General features: G+C 42.6%; 1 protein-coding gene across 6 annotated transcripts in view; it reads left to right on the top strand.

Annotated features, from left to right (window-relative positions):
• The window catches only part of LOC134359795 (disabled homolog 2-interacting protein-like), a 609,971-nt gene that overhangs the window by 310,124 nt on the left and 283,704 nt on the right, over nucleotides 1-16,143 (top strand). For all 6 annotated transcript variants that reach the window (XM_063073440.1, XM_063073442.1, XM_063073438.1 and 3 more), the window contains one exon: nucleotides 2,725-2,828. In XM_063073440.1, the coding sequence (XP_062929510.1) occupies nucleotides 2,725-2,828 (104 nt within the window). The remainder of the gene's footprint in view (nucleotides 1-2,724; nucleotides 2,829-16,143) is intronic.

Below are 16,143 nucleotides of genomic sequence, written 5' to 3'. Positions count from 1 at the left end.
ATACTATAATACTACCACATCTTTTCTATTGTGTGGTGACAAGAACTGTACTCATGATCTCTGTATAGCAGCAGCATGATGTTTCATCTCTTGGAGTCAATAGTCCTGCCTACAACCAGATGATTTGTATAACCCAACTCCACAGCAACTCTGACTTCCCTTGGTCCTATCCAACTAAGATATTCTCCATGTTTCTCAATTTTGAAGAAACAATACGCTTGTTTTTTTCTTTGATCTGAAACAATAAGCTTGTATTTCTTTCCATAGTTTTGCCTGACCTGTTGAGTGTTTCCAGCATTTTCTAACTACATGAATTGTTTTGTCTGAAGTGAAATATGTTTGGGTGTTTCTATCACCACAATAGGTCTACAGTGGATGCAATCCTACTGGCTCTCCATTCAGTCATGGATCACCTGGGTAATAGCAATCCCTAAGTCAGGCTGCTGTTTATTGATTACAGTGCAGTGTTCTACACAATCATACCCTCAGCTCTAATCAATAGATTAGATTATGAGGACACTCAGTCCTCGCAAATTGTCATTTAGAAATGTATGCATTAAAAAATGATACAACGTTCCTCCAGAATGATATCACAAGAAAACACAGGACAAACCAAGACTAAAACGGACAAAACCACATAATTATAACATATAGTTACAACAGTGCAAAGCAATACCATAATTTGATAAAGAGCAGACCATGGGCATGGTAAAAAAAAAGTCTCAAAGTCCCGATGGACTCATCATCTCACGCAGACGGCAGAAGGGAGAGACTCTCTCCGCCATGAACCTCCAAGTGCCGCCAACTTGCTGATGAAACACCATTGGAAACACCCGACCGCAGCGGACTCTTGAGTTCGTCTGAAAACTTCGAGCCTCCGACCAGCCCCTCCAACACAGCCTCTCCGAGCACCATCCTCTGCCAAGTGCTTCAACCCCACCCCGGCCGTCAAGCAACAAGCAAAGCCAAGGACTCGGGACTTTCTCCTCCGGAGATTCTGGACCACACAGTAGCAGCAGCAGCGAGACAGGCATTTCAGAAGTTTAACCAGATGTTCCTCCGTACTCTCACGTCTGTCTCCATCAAATCAGGATTGTGCACGGCACCCTACTTGACAAATAACAGACATCACCACTGGAGTAGCTGCTGCGAGCTGCGTCGTGCTGCCATTTTCTCCTCCCATCCTAAGCTCCAAAATCTGGCTCTTTATAACTCCCTCTGCAACTGGATCCTTGGCTTCCTCACTGGATGATCACAGTGAGTGCGAATCAGAAATAACATCTGCTCCTCACTGACACTCAACCCTGGCGCACCTCAGGAATGTGTGCTTAGCCCACTGATCTACTCTCTCTATCCGCAAGGCACAGCTCAAACGTCATCTTTAAATTTGCCAATGACACAACTATTATTGGCAGAATTTTGTATGGGGACAAGAATGCACACAGGAGAGACATAGAGCAGCTGGTTGAGTGGTGTTGCAACAACAACACAACATCAGTAAGACTAAGGAATTGTTTATGGACTTCAGGAAGGGGAAGTTGATGGAATTATACACCAGTCCTCTTTGAGAGATCAGCAGTGGAAAGGGTGAGCAGTTTCATGACTGTGGCTATATTTCACTAGGAGTTTGAGGAGATTTGATATGTCATCAAAGACTTCCTCAAACTTCTACAGACGTGCTGTGGAGAGCATTCTTACTTGTTACATCACCATCTGCTTTGGAGGGGCCACTGCACAGGATTGGAAGAAGCTGCAGGAAATTATAAACTCAGCCAGCTCCATCGTGGACACTAATCCCCCGGCATCAAGGACGTCTTCAAAAAGCGATGCCGCAAAACATTGCATCCATCATTAAGGACACCCATTACCCAGTACATGCCTTCTTCTCATTGCTACCATGAAGGAAGTGGTACAGGAACCAGAAGACACACATTTAGAATTTCAGGAACAGCTTCTTCCCCTCCACCATCAGATTTCTAAATGAGCAATGAACGCATGGTACACTACCTCGCTATTTTTTTCTTTTATTTGGCTCCCTTTTTGCACTAATTATTTAATTTAATTTTATATATATTTCATATTGTAATATATAGTTTTTTAAATTATGTATTGCATTGTACTACTGCCACAAAATAACAAATTTCATGACATATGCCAGTGATAATAAATATGATTCTGGTTCAGATTCTGAGTTGTTTTCAGAGTACTGTCTGTATAGTACAGGCTTTTTTTAATTGCTGCAAGGCAGGTGATTTAAAACAATGTGTTTTATGGCCAGTAATTGAGAAGAGAATTTGCATATTCTACTCATCACATTTTCCCCAGGTGGAAACTCTCAATGGTTTCACAGATTCTTTGCATCCTTTGGTACCTTGAACTCATTTCTTTGAGTGTCAGCATAGGTGGGCAGCAACATCCTCAGCAGATCTTGAGGGATTTTTTTTCTTTTTTATATTCTAGGAATTAAGGCATTTACATGTATGAATCCATTCTGAATGATTGCATGGATAATAGATTGAACCTGGGGCTTTTCTATTCACTTAGCACAATGCCACCATTTACAAAGCGTTACCCAATAAAATATAATAAATCTAAATAAAATAGAACAATTTATTCTAGTTCAAGCAATATATGTCTTAAAATAATACTGTTGATCATCAAATGAAATTTTGAGAGTATCTGAGAACATTTATTAAGTTAGATTTATAAATATTTTGCCCGTAGATTCTCCAATTGAAAGACCTGGCCGGAGACGCAGTATGCCTGGGACTGCTCCAGAGGAAACCCCCCCTACCGAATTACCCGCTTCTACACCATTTCGTGTAACGGTAAGATTATTTAATAACAAGACTCATGCCCTTCCAATTTATACTGCTGAATATTTTAGTTTCATTTTCTCCATCTCGTCATGTGTTATTTTGCCTCCTGAACTGGAATGTACCAGTGCCAATCTTTGCTTATATCTGCCATCAAAGATCTGGGGTGGTGGTGGGATTTAGAAGACTGAAGGCAGAGACTATTGTAAGTTCGCTGGCAGTAGGCAAGCTGCACCTGCGAGGTGGCAGTGAAGGAGAGTAAGTTTGCAAACTGTTAGTGTCAAGGGAGTAGGTTTCATTAAAACTTGTAAGTTTCTTAAATAGAAACATTGGTTTATTATTAGTCACATGTATGACACATTGTGCAGCATCCACACAAACAAGATTTCTTCAGTTTGGCCGGGCCGAGGGGGCTATCATCCCCTATATTAAAGCGCTGGCCAAAGCGAGAGTTACACCTAAGTACGTTGAGGTAGTGAAAAACAAATAACACACATAATATAGAATAGCAGCTATATAGAAATACAATGCACGTAAATAAGTTACATGCCAGGTCATGAAGAGATACAGTGGGACGTCAAGACTTTTAATATATGATATGTCAGTTAAAGAGTCTGATAATAGTGGGATAGAAGCTCTTCATGTGTCTAGTACTACATGTTTTCAAGTTTTTGTATCTTCTGCCCAACAGGAGAGGGGAGAAGAGAGGATGTCTGCGGTAGGTGGAGTTGGGAGGGTAGTGCTAAATGCTGGAGAACGAGACCGCAACAACCTGTTGGAGAAACTCAGCATGTCAAGTAGCATCACACACAAAAAATGCTGGTGAACGCAGCAGGCCAGGCAGCATCTATAGGAAGAGGTACAGTCGGCGTTTCGGGCCGAGACCCTTCATCAGGACTAACTGAAAGAAGAGATAGTAAGAGATTTGAAAGTGGGAGGGGGAGGGGAGATCTGAAATGATAGCAGGAAGACAGGAGGGGGAGGGATGGACCTAAGTGCTGGAAAGTTGATTGGCAAAAAGGATACGAGGCTGGAGAAGGGAGAGGATCATGGGATGGGAGGCCTAGGGATAAAGAAAGGGGGAGGGGGGAAACCCAGAGGATGGGCAAGGAGTATAGTGAGAGGGACAGAGGGAGAAAAAGGAGAGAGAAAAACAAAAATGAAAATAATAAATAAATAAATAAATAATGGATGGTGTATGAGGGGGAGGGGGCATTAATGGAAGTTAGAGAAGTCAATTTTCATGGCATCTCCCAGTGGCCACACATTTTAATTCCATTTCCCATTCCCATTCTGATATGTCTATCCACGGCCTCCTCTACTGTAAAGATGAAGCCACACTCAGGTTGGAGGAACAACACCTTATATTCTGTCTGGGTAGCCTCCAACCTGATGGCATGAACATTGACTTCTCAAACTTCTGCTAATGCCTCACCTCCCCCTTGTACTCCATCTGTTATTTATTTATATATACACATTCTTTCTCTCTCTCTCTCCTTTTTCTCCTTCTGTCCCTCTGACTATACCCCTTGCCCATCCTCTGGGCTTCCCCCCTCCCCTTTTCTTTCTCCCTGGGCCTCCTGTCCCATGATCCTCTCATATCCCTTTTGCCAATCAACTTTCCAGCTCTTAGCTCCATCTCTCCCCCTCCTGTCTTCTCCTATTTTTTGGATCTCCCCCTCCCCTTCCCACTTTAAAATCTCTTGCTATCTCTTTTTTCAGTTAGTCCTGACGAAGGGTCTTGGCCCGAAACGTCGACTGTACCTCTTCCTAGAGATGCTGCCTGGCCTGCTGCGTTCACCAGCATTTTCTCTGTGTGTTGCTTGAAGTTGCAGCATCTGCAGATTTCCTCGTGTTCGAGTAGCATCTGTTGTTTACATTTATATTTACATCTTTTGTTATTATATTGTAATTTGTTCTTTGTCTTGTTCATTAATTATTGTACTGTCTTGCACTGTTTTGTGCACTTTATGTAGTCCCGAGTAGGTCTGAAGTCTAATGTAGTTTTGTGTTCTTTCACGTAGTCTAGTGTAGTTTTATGTTGTTTCAGGTAGTTTAGTGTAGTTTTGTGTTGTTTCACGTAGCACCATGGTCCTGGAGGAACGTTGTTTGGTTTTTACTGTGCACTGTACCAGCAGTTACGGCTGAAGTGACAATAAAAGCGACTTGACTTGACTTGATCAGTAGAAGGAAAGGTATTGTCAACGTTTCAGCCTTGCATCAGGGTGGATGTTTCTGTAAGCTGAGGTGTCTTCAACCACAGGTCTCAGTTTCAGAATAAATGGTGGTCAATCATGACTGAGTTACGGAGAAATTTCTTCATTAAACTTTGGATGCTGCTAGCACGGGTGCCTGTGAAGACTCAGTTGTTGTTTCATTCAAAACAGATCATTAGTTTTCCAGACGTGAATGAAGTTAAGGTATTTGGGAGTAGTGCTGGAAAATAGCTGTGAGGAAAATGATCAGCTTTGCCTGGTTTTAATGAATGGTGCAGCAGATTCAAATGGTTGGATGCTCCTACTTATATTCCTGCGAGGCTTTTATGTTCCCATTCGGTTATGTCATAAATTTCACAAATGGTGAGGTTAGTTGTTCCCTCTGTAGTGCTTTGTCATCCATATGTCACTGAAGGCTTGAAATGAAAGTGGAAATAACATCGTAATGCTGCTTTAAGATAGCACCTTGTAATTAAGAAGAGTGAAGAAGATAGGGCAGTAGATGTTGTTTATGTGGACTTCAGTAAAGCATTTGACAATGTCCTGCGTAACTGGCTAACTGGCGAATTGGCAAGGTGATAGGAAGCAAAAGGTAGTGGTGGAAGGATGCTTTTCTGGTTGGAAATGTTATAATACTTACTGTGTCTGTGTATTTTTTTTGGATGTTAATGAAGGTATGACTAGTGAGTTTGTAGATGGCATGAAAAGCTGGTGGCGTTGTGGATAGCAAAGAAGATTGTCTATGTCTATAGCAATATAGAAGTAAGATGGAAAGTTGTGCATCAAGCGGGCAGAAGGAGTTTAATCCCAAAACATTTTGGGATGGAAGACGACATATAAATGGTAGGGCACAAAGGAATATTGATGAACAGAGGGACCTTGGGGTTCAAACCTGTAGATTCTGAAAGTGACAGTATAGGTAGGTAAGATGGCAAAGAAGGCTTGCCTACACTTCCTTGCATCATACACCTGATGCAGTAACTGTAGCCTTTGGCCAGGGGCAGATGTCATCAGGTGGTCTCCAACCTTCATAGAGTCTTTCAACCCTTAACCATTACACTGTCCAGTAGGTGGGTCAGCAGTGGTGGCCAAGTTACTGCCCATGTGCTCCTGACTTCTAGCTAAACTCTTCTCACCTGCTCCATAACCAGCAAGAGGCTCTGTCTGCTTCCTCCACCATCCTGCGACCTGCTTGGTTCTTGTTCTTTTTATCAAGGCCCAGCGCAGACAGCAACCTCCATGCCGACCTTGCTGGGAACCCTCTACAGCCGATCTCCACAGTGAATGGCCACGTCTGCCATCCTTTGTCCCTGCACCCATGGACTAAGGTCTGGTGATTCAGGGCCTTCCTCTGGTGAGCCTCCTTACACCTTTCCTCCCACTTGCGCAACTTTTTGCAGTACTTTCCATTCAAGTCCATTGGTGTTTCCGTACCAGGCTGTGATGCAGCTGGCCAATATTTGTCAAAGTTTTAAATCTCATACCGAATCTTTGCAAACTCCTAAAGAACTAGAAGAGGTGATGCTGTGCTTTCTTTGTAATGGCACTTGCATGCTGGGTTGCCTGAAATGATAACAGAAGAATTTAAAGTTACTGATCCTCTCCTCCTCTGATCCTCGGATGAAGACTGGCTCGTGGACCTCTGATTTCCTTGTCCTGAAGTCAATAATCTGCTCTTTGGTCTTGCTGACATTGAGTAAGAGGTTGTTGCTATGGCACCACTCAGCCAGATTCTCATTCTGCCAATTCTCATTCTCATTCATATGCTGACTTGTCACCACCTTTGATTTGGCCTACAACAGTAGTGTCATCAGTAAACTTAAATACAGTGCTGGAGCTGTGCGTAGCCACACAGTCATAAGTATAAAGTGAGTAGAGCCGGTGACTGAGCACACAGCCTTGTGCACCTGGGCCAAAGGAGATTGTGGAGGTGATATTATTGCTCATCGAACTGACTGAGGAAATTGAGGATCCAATTGCACAAGGAGCTACTGAGGCCAATATCTTGAAGCTTATTGATTAGTTTTGAGGGGATGATGGTATTGAATGCCGAAGTGTAATCTATAAGGAGCATCCTGGTGATTGCGTCTTTGCTATGCAGATGTTCCAGGGTTGAGTGAGGCCAATGAGGTAGCATCTGCTGTGGACCTGTTGCTCTGGTGGGCCAATTGCAGTGGGTCCAAGATGCTTCTCAGGCAGGGACTGCATCTCCCAACCCAGCTTCTCTGCACCTGCAACCACCGCTATGTTGTTTTAATATCTGGAGTGTTGCTCTTCACCCTCTGTCTGTATGCAGGTAGGAGAAGACAGCCAGTTGATCAGATTTACCAAAATGCAGTCTGGACACGGGACAGTAGGCATTCATTATCTTAGTATAACGGTGGTCTAGTGTATCAGGTACAATCACCTTTTCTCAGAGTTATTTAGATAGGCATGTAACTCAACAATGCATAGAAGGATATGGACCTAATATGGGCCAATGGGATTAATGTATATGCGGAGACAACGTCAGGATGGATTGGGCCAAAGGACTTATTTCCATACAACTCTATAAGTACCATGCTGTCCTTTAATGTGCTGCACATTACATATGCAGAGTGGCTTCTAAGAGGCAGATTCCTCCTACTTACAATCTCATTTGTTATCTGTTTTGAGCAGTTCTGATTCCTAAATACCATTGTCATTCAGAATGAAGCAAGTCATACCTTGAAGTTTCTTTATGATACCAGATAATCATGATGAAGCATCAGTTAGTTCTTTCATGCCTTCTTCTTTCTCTTCTCTGCTGCTTCTTCCTCAATTGCCTTTGCTTTTCCTTTTGTCTTTTACTTTGTGGAATAATTGATGATATGGCAGGAAGTGTGACAGAATGAGTACTTACGGCATGTACTGGGAGCCATAAGAGGAATATCATGCAGTTAAATGGAGGGGGATTCAAAGCATATTGAAACATGAAATGTTTACCAAAGTTGCTAATTTCCATGGTGTAATACCAACTAAAGAATGGGAAAAGGCAAGTTAGTAAGATGGTAAAACAGGCTGGAAGTAGCTAAATGGAGTTCTGTGACAATATGTGTTAGAGGTTTTAATTTTTTTTAAATCGGCTATTTTACTAGGCATGGTAGCATGTTAGTATTGTTACTGATGAATAGAAGAGGAACTTGGGAAAAGAGAATAACAGCATACTGAAGGCAGCAACTTAAAGCTGCTTTCAGAAAAATCTTCTGCGTTCTATGTTTTATTGCTGCGTCTGATTTAATGAACCTATGCATGATGCTCAGACTTACTGACAGCCAGGATGAAATGCAAAGCAGCTGCTCATCTATTGTTTTGATTTACAGCATCTAAGACTACGTCTGGGGCCAGCTGGTGGTATAGTGGCATCAGCACTGAATTTCAAGGCAGATGGTTCTGAGTTCAAACCCAGCCGGGTCCCAACCAGGGCAGCAGTAGTATCTACGTGGAAGAAAGGCCTGGCAATCTACTTCTGTATCTTGACATAAAAGCCATATGGACCCTATGGTCCATAAGATCACGAAGAGTTGGACTTAACAACTGAACAACAACTACAAGGCTACTTCTGTATTTGCATGAGAAAGTGGCATTAGGTAGAGAGGAACCAATTCAAATCAGAAAAGTTCTAGTAAACAGTGCTTTTGCTTTCTTGGAGAAGGTCAGAATGAATTTCCTGGTGCTTAACGGAGGAAAGAAAGGATAACTATCAGGGTTTGACTTTGCACAGGACTTGTCATTCTTCCCATTCATTCCAACAAGAATGAAAAGTATCACAAAGCATTTGTCACCTTTGCAGAGTTTCGTAAACTTCAATTCTATATCCTCTATATGTTCATTTTGATTAAATTGTGCTCCCATTTTTAATTTATAAAAAGCGCAACGCTGTTAATTTCAGGATTAACCTGATACCTAATGATAGTGACTAACAGTGCATCTGCAGATCAGCAATGTTATGAACCATTACCTGATGTATTAAAATCCCAATTACGTATGTCAAACCGGTCAGTTGAACAGCAACATTCCAGGAGTAGGTTTTGCCAAGTCCTGCTGTTCATCCATCGGATCCACGTTCTATTGATAATCGTCCATAATTACTGCCTCCCTCAACATGATACTTCTACAGCTTCTCCTTCTCTGTCAGCATGCCAACAGGGCCATTCTGTCCATGAGTCACTGTTTATTGTTCTGTCTCCACCTGTGCCCTCTCCTGTTCTGCAGCATCTCCCCTTTTATTTTTTTCCCTTCTCACAATCCAAGGACCAAAATACTTTGAAATACTAATTCCCTTGGGCTACTTCCAGTGTACTGTATTGCATTCAGTGCTTTTAAAGTGATTTCCTGTACTTTGGAGAAACCAAATGGACATTATGTGACAGCTATGCAGAGTAAGTACCTCCATTCAATCTGCAAGGTTGGTCCTGAACTTCTCGTTTCCAGTGAAATTGCTTCTCTATTCTATGCCCAGTCTACCCTCTGCCCTTGAACTCTTGCACTGTTCCAGAAAGCTTAATGCAAGCTGAAGGGACAACATCTCCTCTTTTGACTAGGCACATTATGCTCCTCATGAAGCAGTACTGAATTCAACAATATCAGAAAGACAACCTTACTAGTTTGTCAGAGCAACCCAAAGACCATCAACCTATATCATTACACTGGTGCCCTATAGAGCATTGAATTGTTATAGTACTCTTGATCCTCCACTCCAAACATTCTAAGTACTTTAAAAGGAACCTTCTAGAGGTCCATAAAACATTGGTTACACCACACTTGAGATATTGTGTTCAGTTCTGGACACCTCATTACAGGAATGATGTGGAAGCTTCAGAGAGGGTATGGAAGAGATTTGCCAGGATGCTGCCTGGATTGAAGAGCATGCCTTATGAGGAATGGTTGCGTGAGCTCGGGCTTTTCTCTTTGGAGCAAAGGAGGATGAGGGGTGATTTGCTGAAGGTGCATAAAGTGACAAGGGGCATAGATAGAGTGGGAAGCCAGTGCCGTTTTCTCAGCAACACACACAAAATGCTGGAGGAACTCAGCAGGCCAAGCAGCATCCATGGAAAAGAGTAAACAACCAATGTTTTGGGCAAAGTCCTTTCTTCAAGACTGGAAACGAAGGGGAGAAGCCAATGCAGGAAGGTGGGAGGTGATAGGTGAAACTGGGAGGAGGGGTGAAATAAAGGGCTGGGAAGTTGATTGATGAAAAAGATAAAGGGCTGGAGGAGGAGGTATCTCATAGCAGAGGATTGAAGACCATGGAAGAAAGGGAAGGAGGAGGAGCACCGTAGGGAGGTGATGGGCAGTTAAGGAAGTAAGATGAGGGAGAGGGAAACAGGGATGGGGAATGGTGAAGGGGAGGTGCAATTACCAGAAGTTTGTGAAATCAAAGTTCATGCCATCAGGTTGGAGGCCATCTAGATGGTATATAAGGGGTTGCCCCTCCAACCTGAGTGTGGCCTCATCGCAGCAGTAAATGAGGCCACCTACTGACATGTCTGAATGGAAATAGAAAGTGGAATTGGTATGGGTGGCTACAGGGAGATCCTTTTTCTTGGGGCAGATATGGTTAATATGAGAGGGCATAATTTTAAGATGATTGGAGGAAAGTATAGGGGGAATGTCAGAGGTAGTGTTTTATTATACAGGGAGTGGTGATGCGTGGAATGTGCTGCTAGGGGTAGTGGCAGATATATTGGGGAATTTTAAGGGACTCAAGCACATAAATGAAAGAAAAACAGAGGGCTATGTGGAAGGGGAAGGTTAGATTGATTTTGCAGTTGTTTAAAAAGTCGGCTCGATGTCGTGGGCCAAAAGGCCTGCACTGTTCTGTGTTCTGCTGGGGCTGTGATGCTGCTTTGCTGGAAACCTGGTGCAAATCGCGGCTGTCCACTAACACTCACAGTACAGAGTTAACTGTGACCGTGTGTCGAGGCTACCTGTGAGGACTGATGTTGGGCAGGCTGGGCTGAGTGGTGAGCCCATTTTGAACTGAGCTGTGGAGCTCATGGTTCCACCCTGGTCAGCGGGGTGAGTATGGAGTATTGCTGGAGAACAGCAGTACTCAGGATGTTGACAGACCACCCAGATCCAACAAACCACCTTATTACTTTCTGTTGGATGTGATGAAAACTGTTGTCTCCCCTCCTCTTTATTCACCGCAAGGTCCTGTCCAGTTCAGAGATGATTGCAAAATAAGGTGCTTGATGTTGTTCGCTGTGATCCAGACATGTCTGTCTCCAGCCAGTCCCCAGCAATATTCTACACTCACGTTGCGTGGAAGGTGTCAGCAGTGATGGCCACATCACTCCCCCAGCCTCACAGGCAGCCGCTTATACTGAACAAGGGACAAATTTTCCAGTGACCAACAACTGTCAATTTATCTCTCCACAGAAGTGCCTGACCTACTGGGTATTTCTAGCCTTCGCCTTCATTTTAGAGATACAGTAACAGTAATGTTCAGTGAGACCTGATTCCAACATTTTACTTTCGATTCCTCTGTCTCTGTCCCCTACTCAATCTTCTCCATACACCTCAACTGTGATAACTAAGTGTCCACCAGCCTGTCTCAACAGGCACCACCATCATTTTTACCATTCAGTTTCTCTTGCTCTCATAGACACTCCATTTGTTCTCCTCTACAACTTAAAACATGTTTAGATCTTAAATTTTCCAAGTTCTGAGAAAAGATCCTCAAATGCTGACTGTCCCTCCACAGGTGCTGTTTGGCCTACTGAGTATATCTAGCGTTAACTGAAATTTAGACAGAAAATGTTTCACAGCCTAAAACCTTCCTAAGACCAATATTCTGATTTTCTTCATGAAGTGAAGGTTTATAATTAGAAAGATGGAAATTACTCTGCTTTTTAAAATGATTCTGCAAGTATTTTTGATGATAAACATAAACTACACATCTGCTTTCAGGTCCATAAAAATCTAATTTGAAATGAATAAAATACAACTGTAAATAATTATCATAATTATAAGTTTATTGTAGTTGTGTTATTTTATGGTAATTTAATTACAATCTAAAGATAGACCTATGTACTGTTTTAAATTTAGTAAGAAACAAAAGTAAGAGTCCGTTGAAATTAAATTAAGCAGTATGACTTAATTAAAAGAAACATAATCATAGCTATCATTAAATAGGAATCTTCCTTATTTGGCCAGGCTTTATTGAGTTTACTGGGTTTCTTTAAATAAAAAGTACCATACAGAGGTTGCTATTTCACTGCCTAGAACAAATAGGTGAAACTATGTCAGTAGAAATTCATCTTTATTTACAGCAAGTGCTTCACTGCAGAATGAGCTTTATTTCTGCCTTCATCAGCATTCTCTGAAGAACACATCGATACAAAACATGCTGCGCTGTTACGAGCAAAAACTCAACTTTGCCAAATGCCTCCCTAGCTGAGCTTCCTGCCTACCTTCAGTTTTATGACTCGTTTTTCTCTCATCCTTCATGGCTGTCGTTTGCACTCTGCCAGAAAGATCAAGATGCACTGCTGCTTTTTGCATTTCATCTACTATAAAGGAGGTCCCTTCCACCCTTCCTGTAGGTGACCGTGCTGATGTTATTGCTTTGGTAGAATCTTGACTCACAGAGAATAATGTCACAGCTCCTCCTGCCCCCACCCTCCACCACCTATCCAATCTTCTAACCCTGAAATGATCATCTTTTACAATTCTACCTTTCATCCTCTATTACTTTCCTTTGTGAAATTTCTGTCATTTACAATCTATTTCAAAGGAATACACCCCTGATTGTGTATTGTGGGGTGTCTCCAACCTTCTTGCCAAACTTCCACACATGCCGGCGTCCCAAACTACGCTCGTATTTTTACCAGTTCCATGGTTGAAGCTCTCTATAGTAGTAGTTCAATCACTCAAGTTGAGTAAGGTGTTCACCTGAGGGGTTGTCTAATGGTGGTTGGTCAGGTGGCTGTAGAAGCCAGTATCCTGGTGCTGTGTGGACACGTGTAAGTGATGACTGTGAGTAGTGGTTGGGCCTTTTGGTTGTTCGGCCTCTTCTTTCACAGCCACTGCTTGTTCCCTGTGGCACAGCGGAGGTCGCTCATGTACCACTCCTCCTCCTTGAACAGGTTTCCTTCAGGTACATCTATTGAGTGCAGTGTCTTCCCAGCTTTTAGATGTAACGTTGAACTTCTTCAGGCTAATTTTGATTTTACCTTACTTTGCCCATCAGGGGCTCACTGACCTTCCTTCGATTGGGAATAAAGGGTCTGTTTGGGGAAATGTGAGTTAAGACATCTGCAGAGTTCGTATTACTTTATCATGGTGGAGATGCTGTTCAGGTTAGCCCCCTTCATCATGCTGGTGTTAGTGTGCCTATGTGTCCAGCTGATCCTCAAAATCCTCAGCAGGTTCTTTGGTGGCATTGTTCCAGGGCTTTCTGATGTCTACTGTAGGTAGTCCATGATTAACGTCCATACAGTAATGTAGGAAGGGTGACTGCTTTATGGACCAAAAAGTTTGTTTGGACCTGTAAATTACGGTCTTCAAAGACTCTTTTACTTAATCTTGTATAGGCTCCACTAGCACTACTCAAGCATTGGTTGATCTCTGAGTCTATGTCTACTTCTGAGGAGAGAATGCAGCCAAGATGGGGAAAGTGGTCTATATTTTCAACAGCAATATTGTCAAGTCGGTTGGGATTTCAGCCTTTGGGGAGTACCATAGGAAAGGAAAACATTGTCAGCAACAACTAGGATGGAGTACTACTTCTTGCCGTATCGTCTCTCTATAGGTTCCCACAGCAGTTACAGCTCTGAGATATGAGTCAAAGCCACAAATACATGCTCTGTGATTATGACAGAGGCACAGTTTACACTTGGTTCTTGCTATCCCCATCTTGTCATCAGCATAGTCAACAAAGTCATTTGTCTCGTGTGGAACTGCTCTTGCCTTGTTTCACCTTTATCTATGCAGAGAATGACCATCTTCAATAATTGCTTCTGTTTAGTATATAGACTAGGAAAGCAAAATACAGTTGTCATTTTTATACAACACACATAAAAGTTGCTGGTGAACGCAGCAGGCCAGGCAGCATCTATAGGAAGAGGTACAGTCGACGTTTCGGGCCGAGACCCTTCGTCAGGACTAACAACAGGTCTTGGCCCGAAACGTCGACTGTACCTCTTCCTATGGATGCTGCCTGGCCTGCTGCGCTCACCAGCAACTTTTATGTGTGTTGCTTGAAATTCCAGCATCTGCAGATTTCCTCATGTTGTCATTTTTATAGCACAGTGTCATGCACCCAGAGTTAGGCTGAAAATTTTAAAGAAAATTTGACAGTAACCTTTGGAATGCTACATCCTCAAATAAGATGCAACGGAAGTTTAGTACGGTTAACTCCTACACACGGAGCAGCACGGTTGCGTAGCTGTTAGCGCAGTGCTTTACAACGTCAGCTGTAAGATCGGGATTCAATTCCCACCGCTGTCTGCAGGAGGTTGTCCGTTCTCTCTGTGACGGCGTGGGTTTCCTGTCCGTTGATGCAAATGACACATTTCACTGCATGTTTTGATGTACATGTGACAAGTAAAACTAATCCTCATCTTCTCACATTCTCTGACCCCATACAACCATGCGCTAAATGATCTGTAAACAAATAGAGGTCAATAATCATTCACTCTCAAATCTGTGAACATTGAAAAGCTAACATCCTAAGGGCAAATATGTCAAAAGAAGTGAAGGGCAAAGCATTGCTTCCATTCTAGGTCATACTGCACAGCAACAGTGTTACGTTGAAGATAATAGGGAGCCATAATGAATTCCAGTGCCAAAGTACCAAAGTGAAACTGAATGGGCAGGAATATTTTCCTGAGGAATGTCGATGCTTGCATTGGAATCGTAATGAATGCACTTTATTTTCTGTGAGGAACATTGTGCAGTGGTAAGGACAACATCACACTACATTTAGTTAACCACTATATAAAATACTTACAATAGATAATAAGTACTAAAAATTAATGCATGTAATTAAAAATACAAATACACATAATAAAACTGACTGGTTTTGCTGTCAAATTTGCTGTGCATACTGTATATTCAAAATTGGTTGTTGAGGAGGCGAATGGAGGAAGGCATAGAACTGGACAAGGCTCTTCTGGTGCTGATGGGCAGGGACCTGTAGCAGCGTCCAGATGGCATGAGAGTGTAGTAGTGTGAAGTGTATGTGTAATGTCATCTACTTTTTGTTGAGCCACCTTTATTGTCCATCTCTTATGGATGCTGCTGAGTGATTCTTGTTCCTGGCCTACGATTTTACTACTTATTCTGACAATTCTGTTGAGTGGGCTGAGGTTGATAGTGCTCATTGCTCCGGACCACGGTGTGATGTTGTAGGTTAATATTGGTTCAATAAAGCATTTATCAAATGTCTGGAGAACCGATGGCTGGGCCTGACGTTTCCACATCTTCCTAAAGAAAGATAGCCGTTGTTGGCACTTGGAGAGTATCAACCCACCACTGGTGATCAAGGTGATTTTGGTATCTACAGCTGTGCCAAGGTACTTGTATTCTCCAACACACTCTATCGACTGCCCTCTTATTTCCAGGGTTGGGACAGTGTACTGCTGTTTTCTAAGGTCCTCTACCATTCCATTGGTTTTACTGGGGTTCAGGTCCAGATAGTTGTTTGTGCACCAACCAGGAAATCTATTGATTTCCTCATTGATGCAGCCATTAGAGTTGGTAGTGTCAATGATGACTGTGTCATCTGAGTACTTGGTGTACTGCATGTCTGGGTGTGAGCTTCTGCAGTCATCTGTGTACAGTGTGAACAAGACTGGTGAGATAACCAAGCCCTGTGGTGCTCCAGTTGATATTTGCCTGTTGGTGCTCATATAACCATTATATCTCACTTTTTGATGTCTGCCTGTGAGGAAGGAGAGGATGAAGAGTATGAGGTAAGGGCTTACAATCATTTGCTGGAGTTTGTGTCCCATGAGATGGGGCTGCACGGCGTTAAATGCTTGAAGTCCATAAGCAACATCCTAACAAATAATCCGAGCCTCTATTGTATTGTAAATACCGAGGATGCAGTTAGTTATAAGAGAAAAAAGACACGAGAGCTCAGA

Source organism: Mobula hypostoma, chromosome 21 (genome assembly GCF_963921235.1).
Source record: "Mobula hypostoma chromosome 21, sMobHyp1.1, whole genome shotgun sequence".
In the NCBI taxonomy this organism is placed as follows: Eukaryota; Metazoa; Chordata; class Chondrichthyes; order Myliobatiformes; family Myliobatidae; genus Mobula; species Mobula hypostoma.
This window is presented reverse-complemented; position numbering and strand designations above follow the sequence as displayed.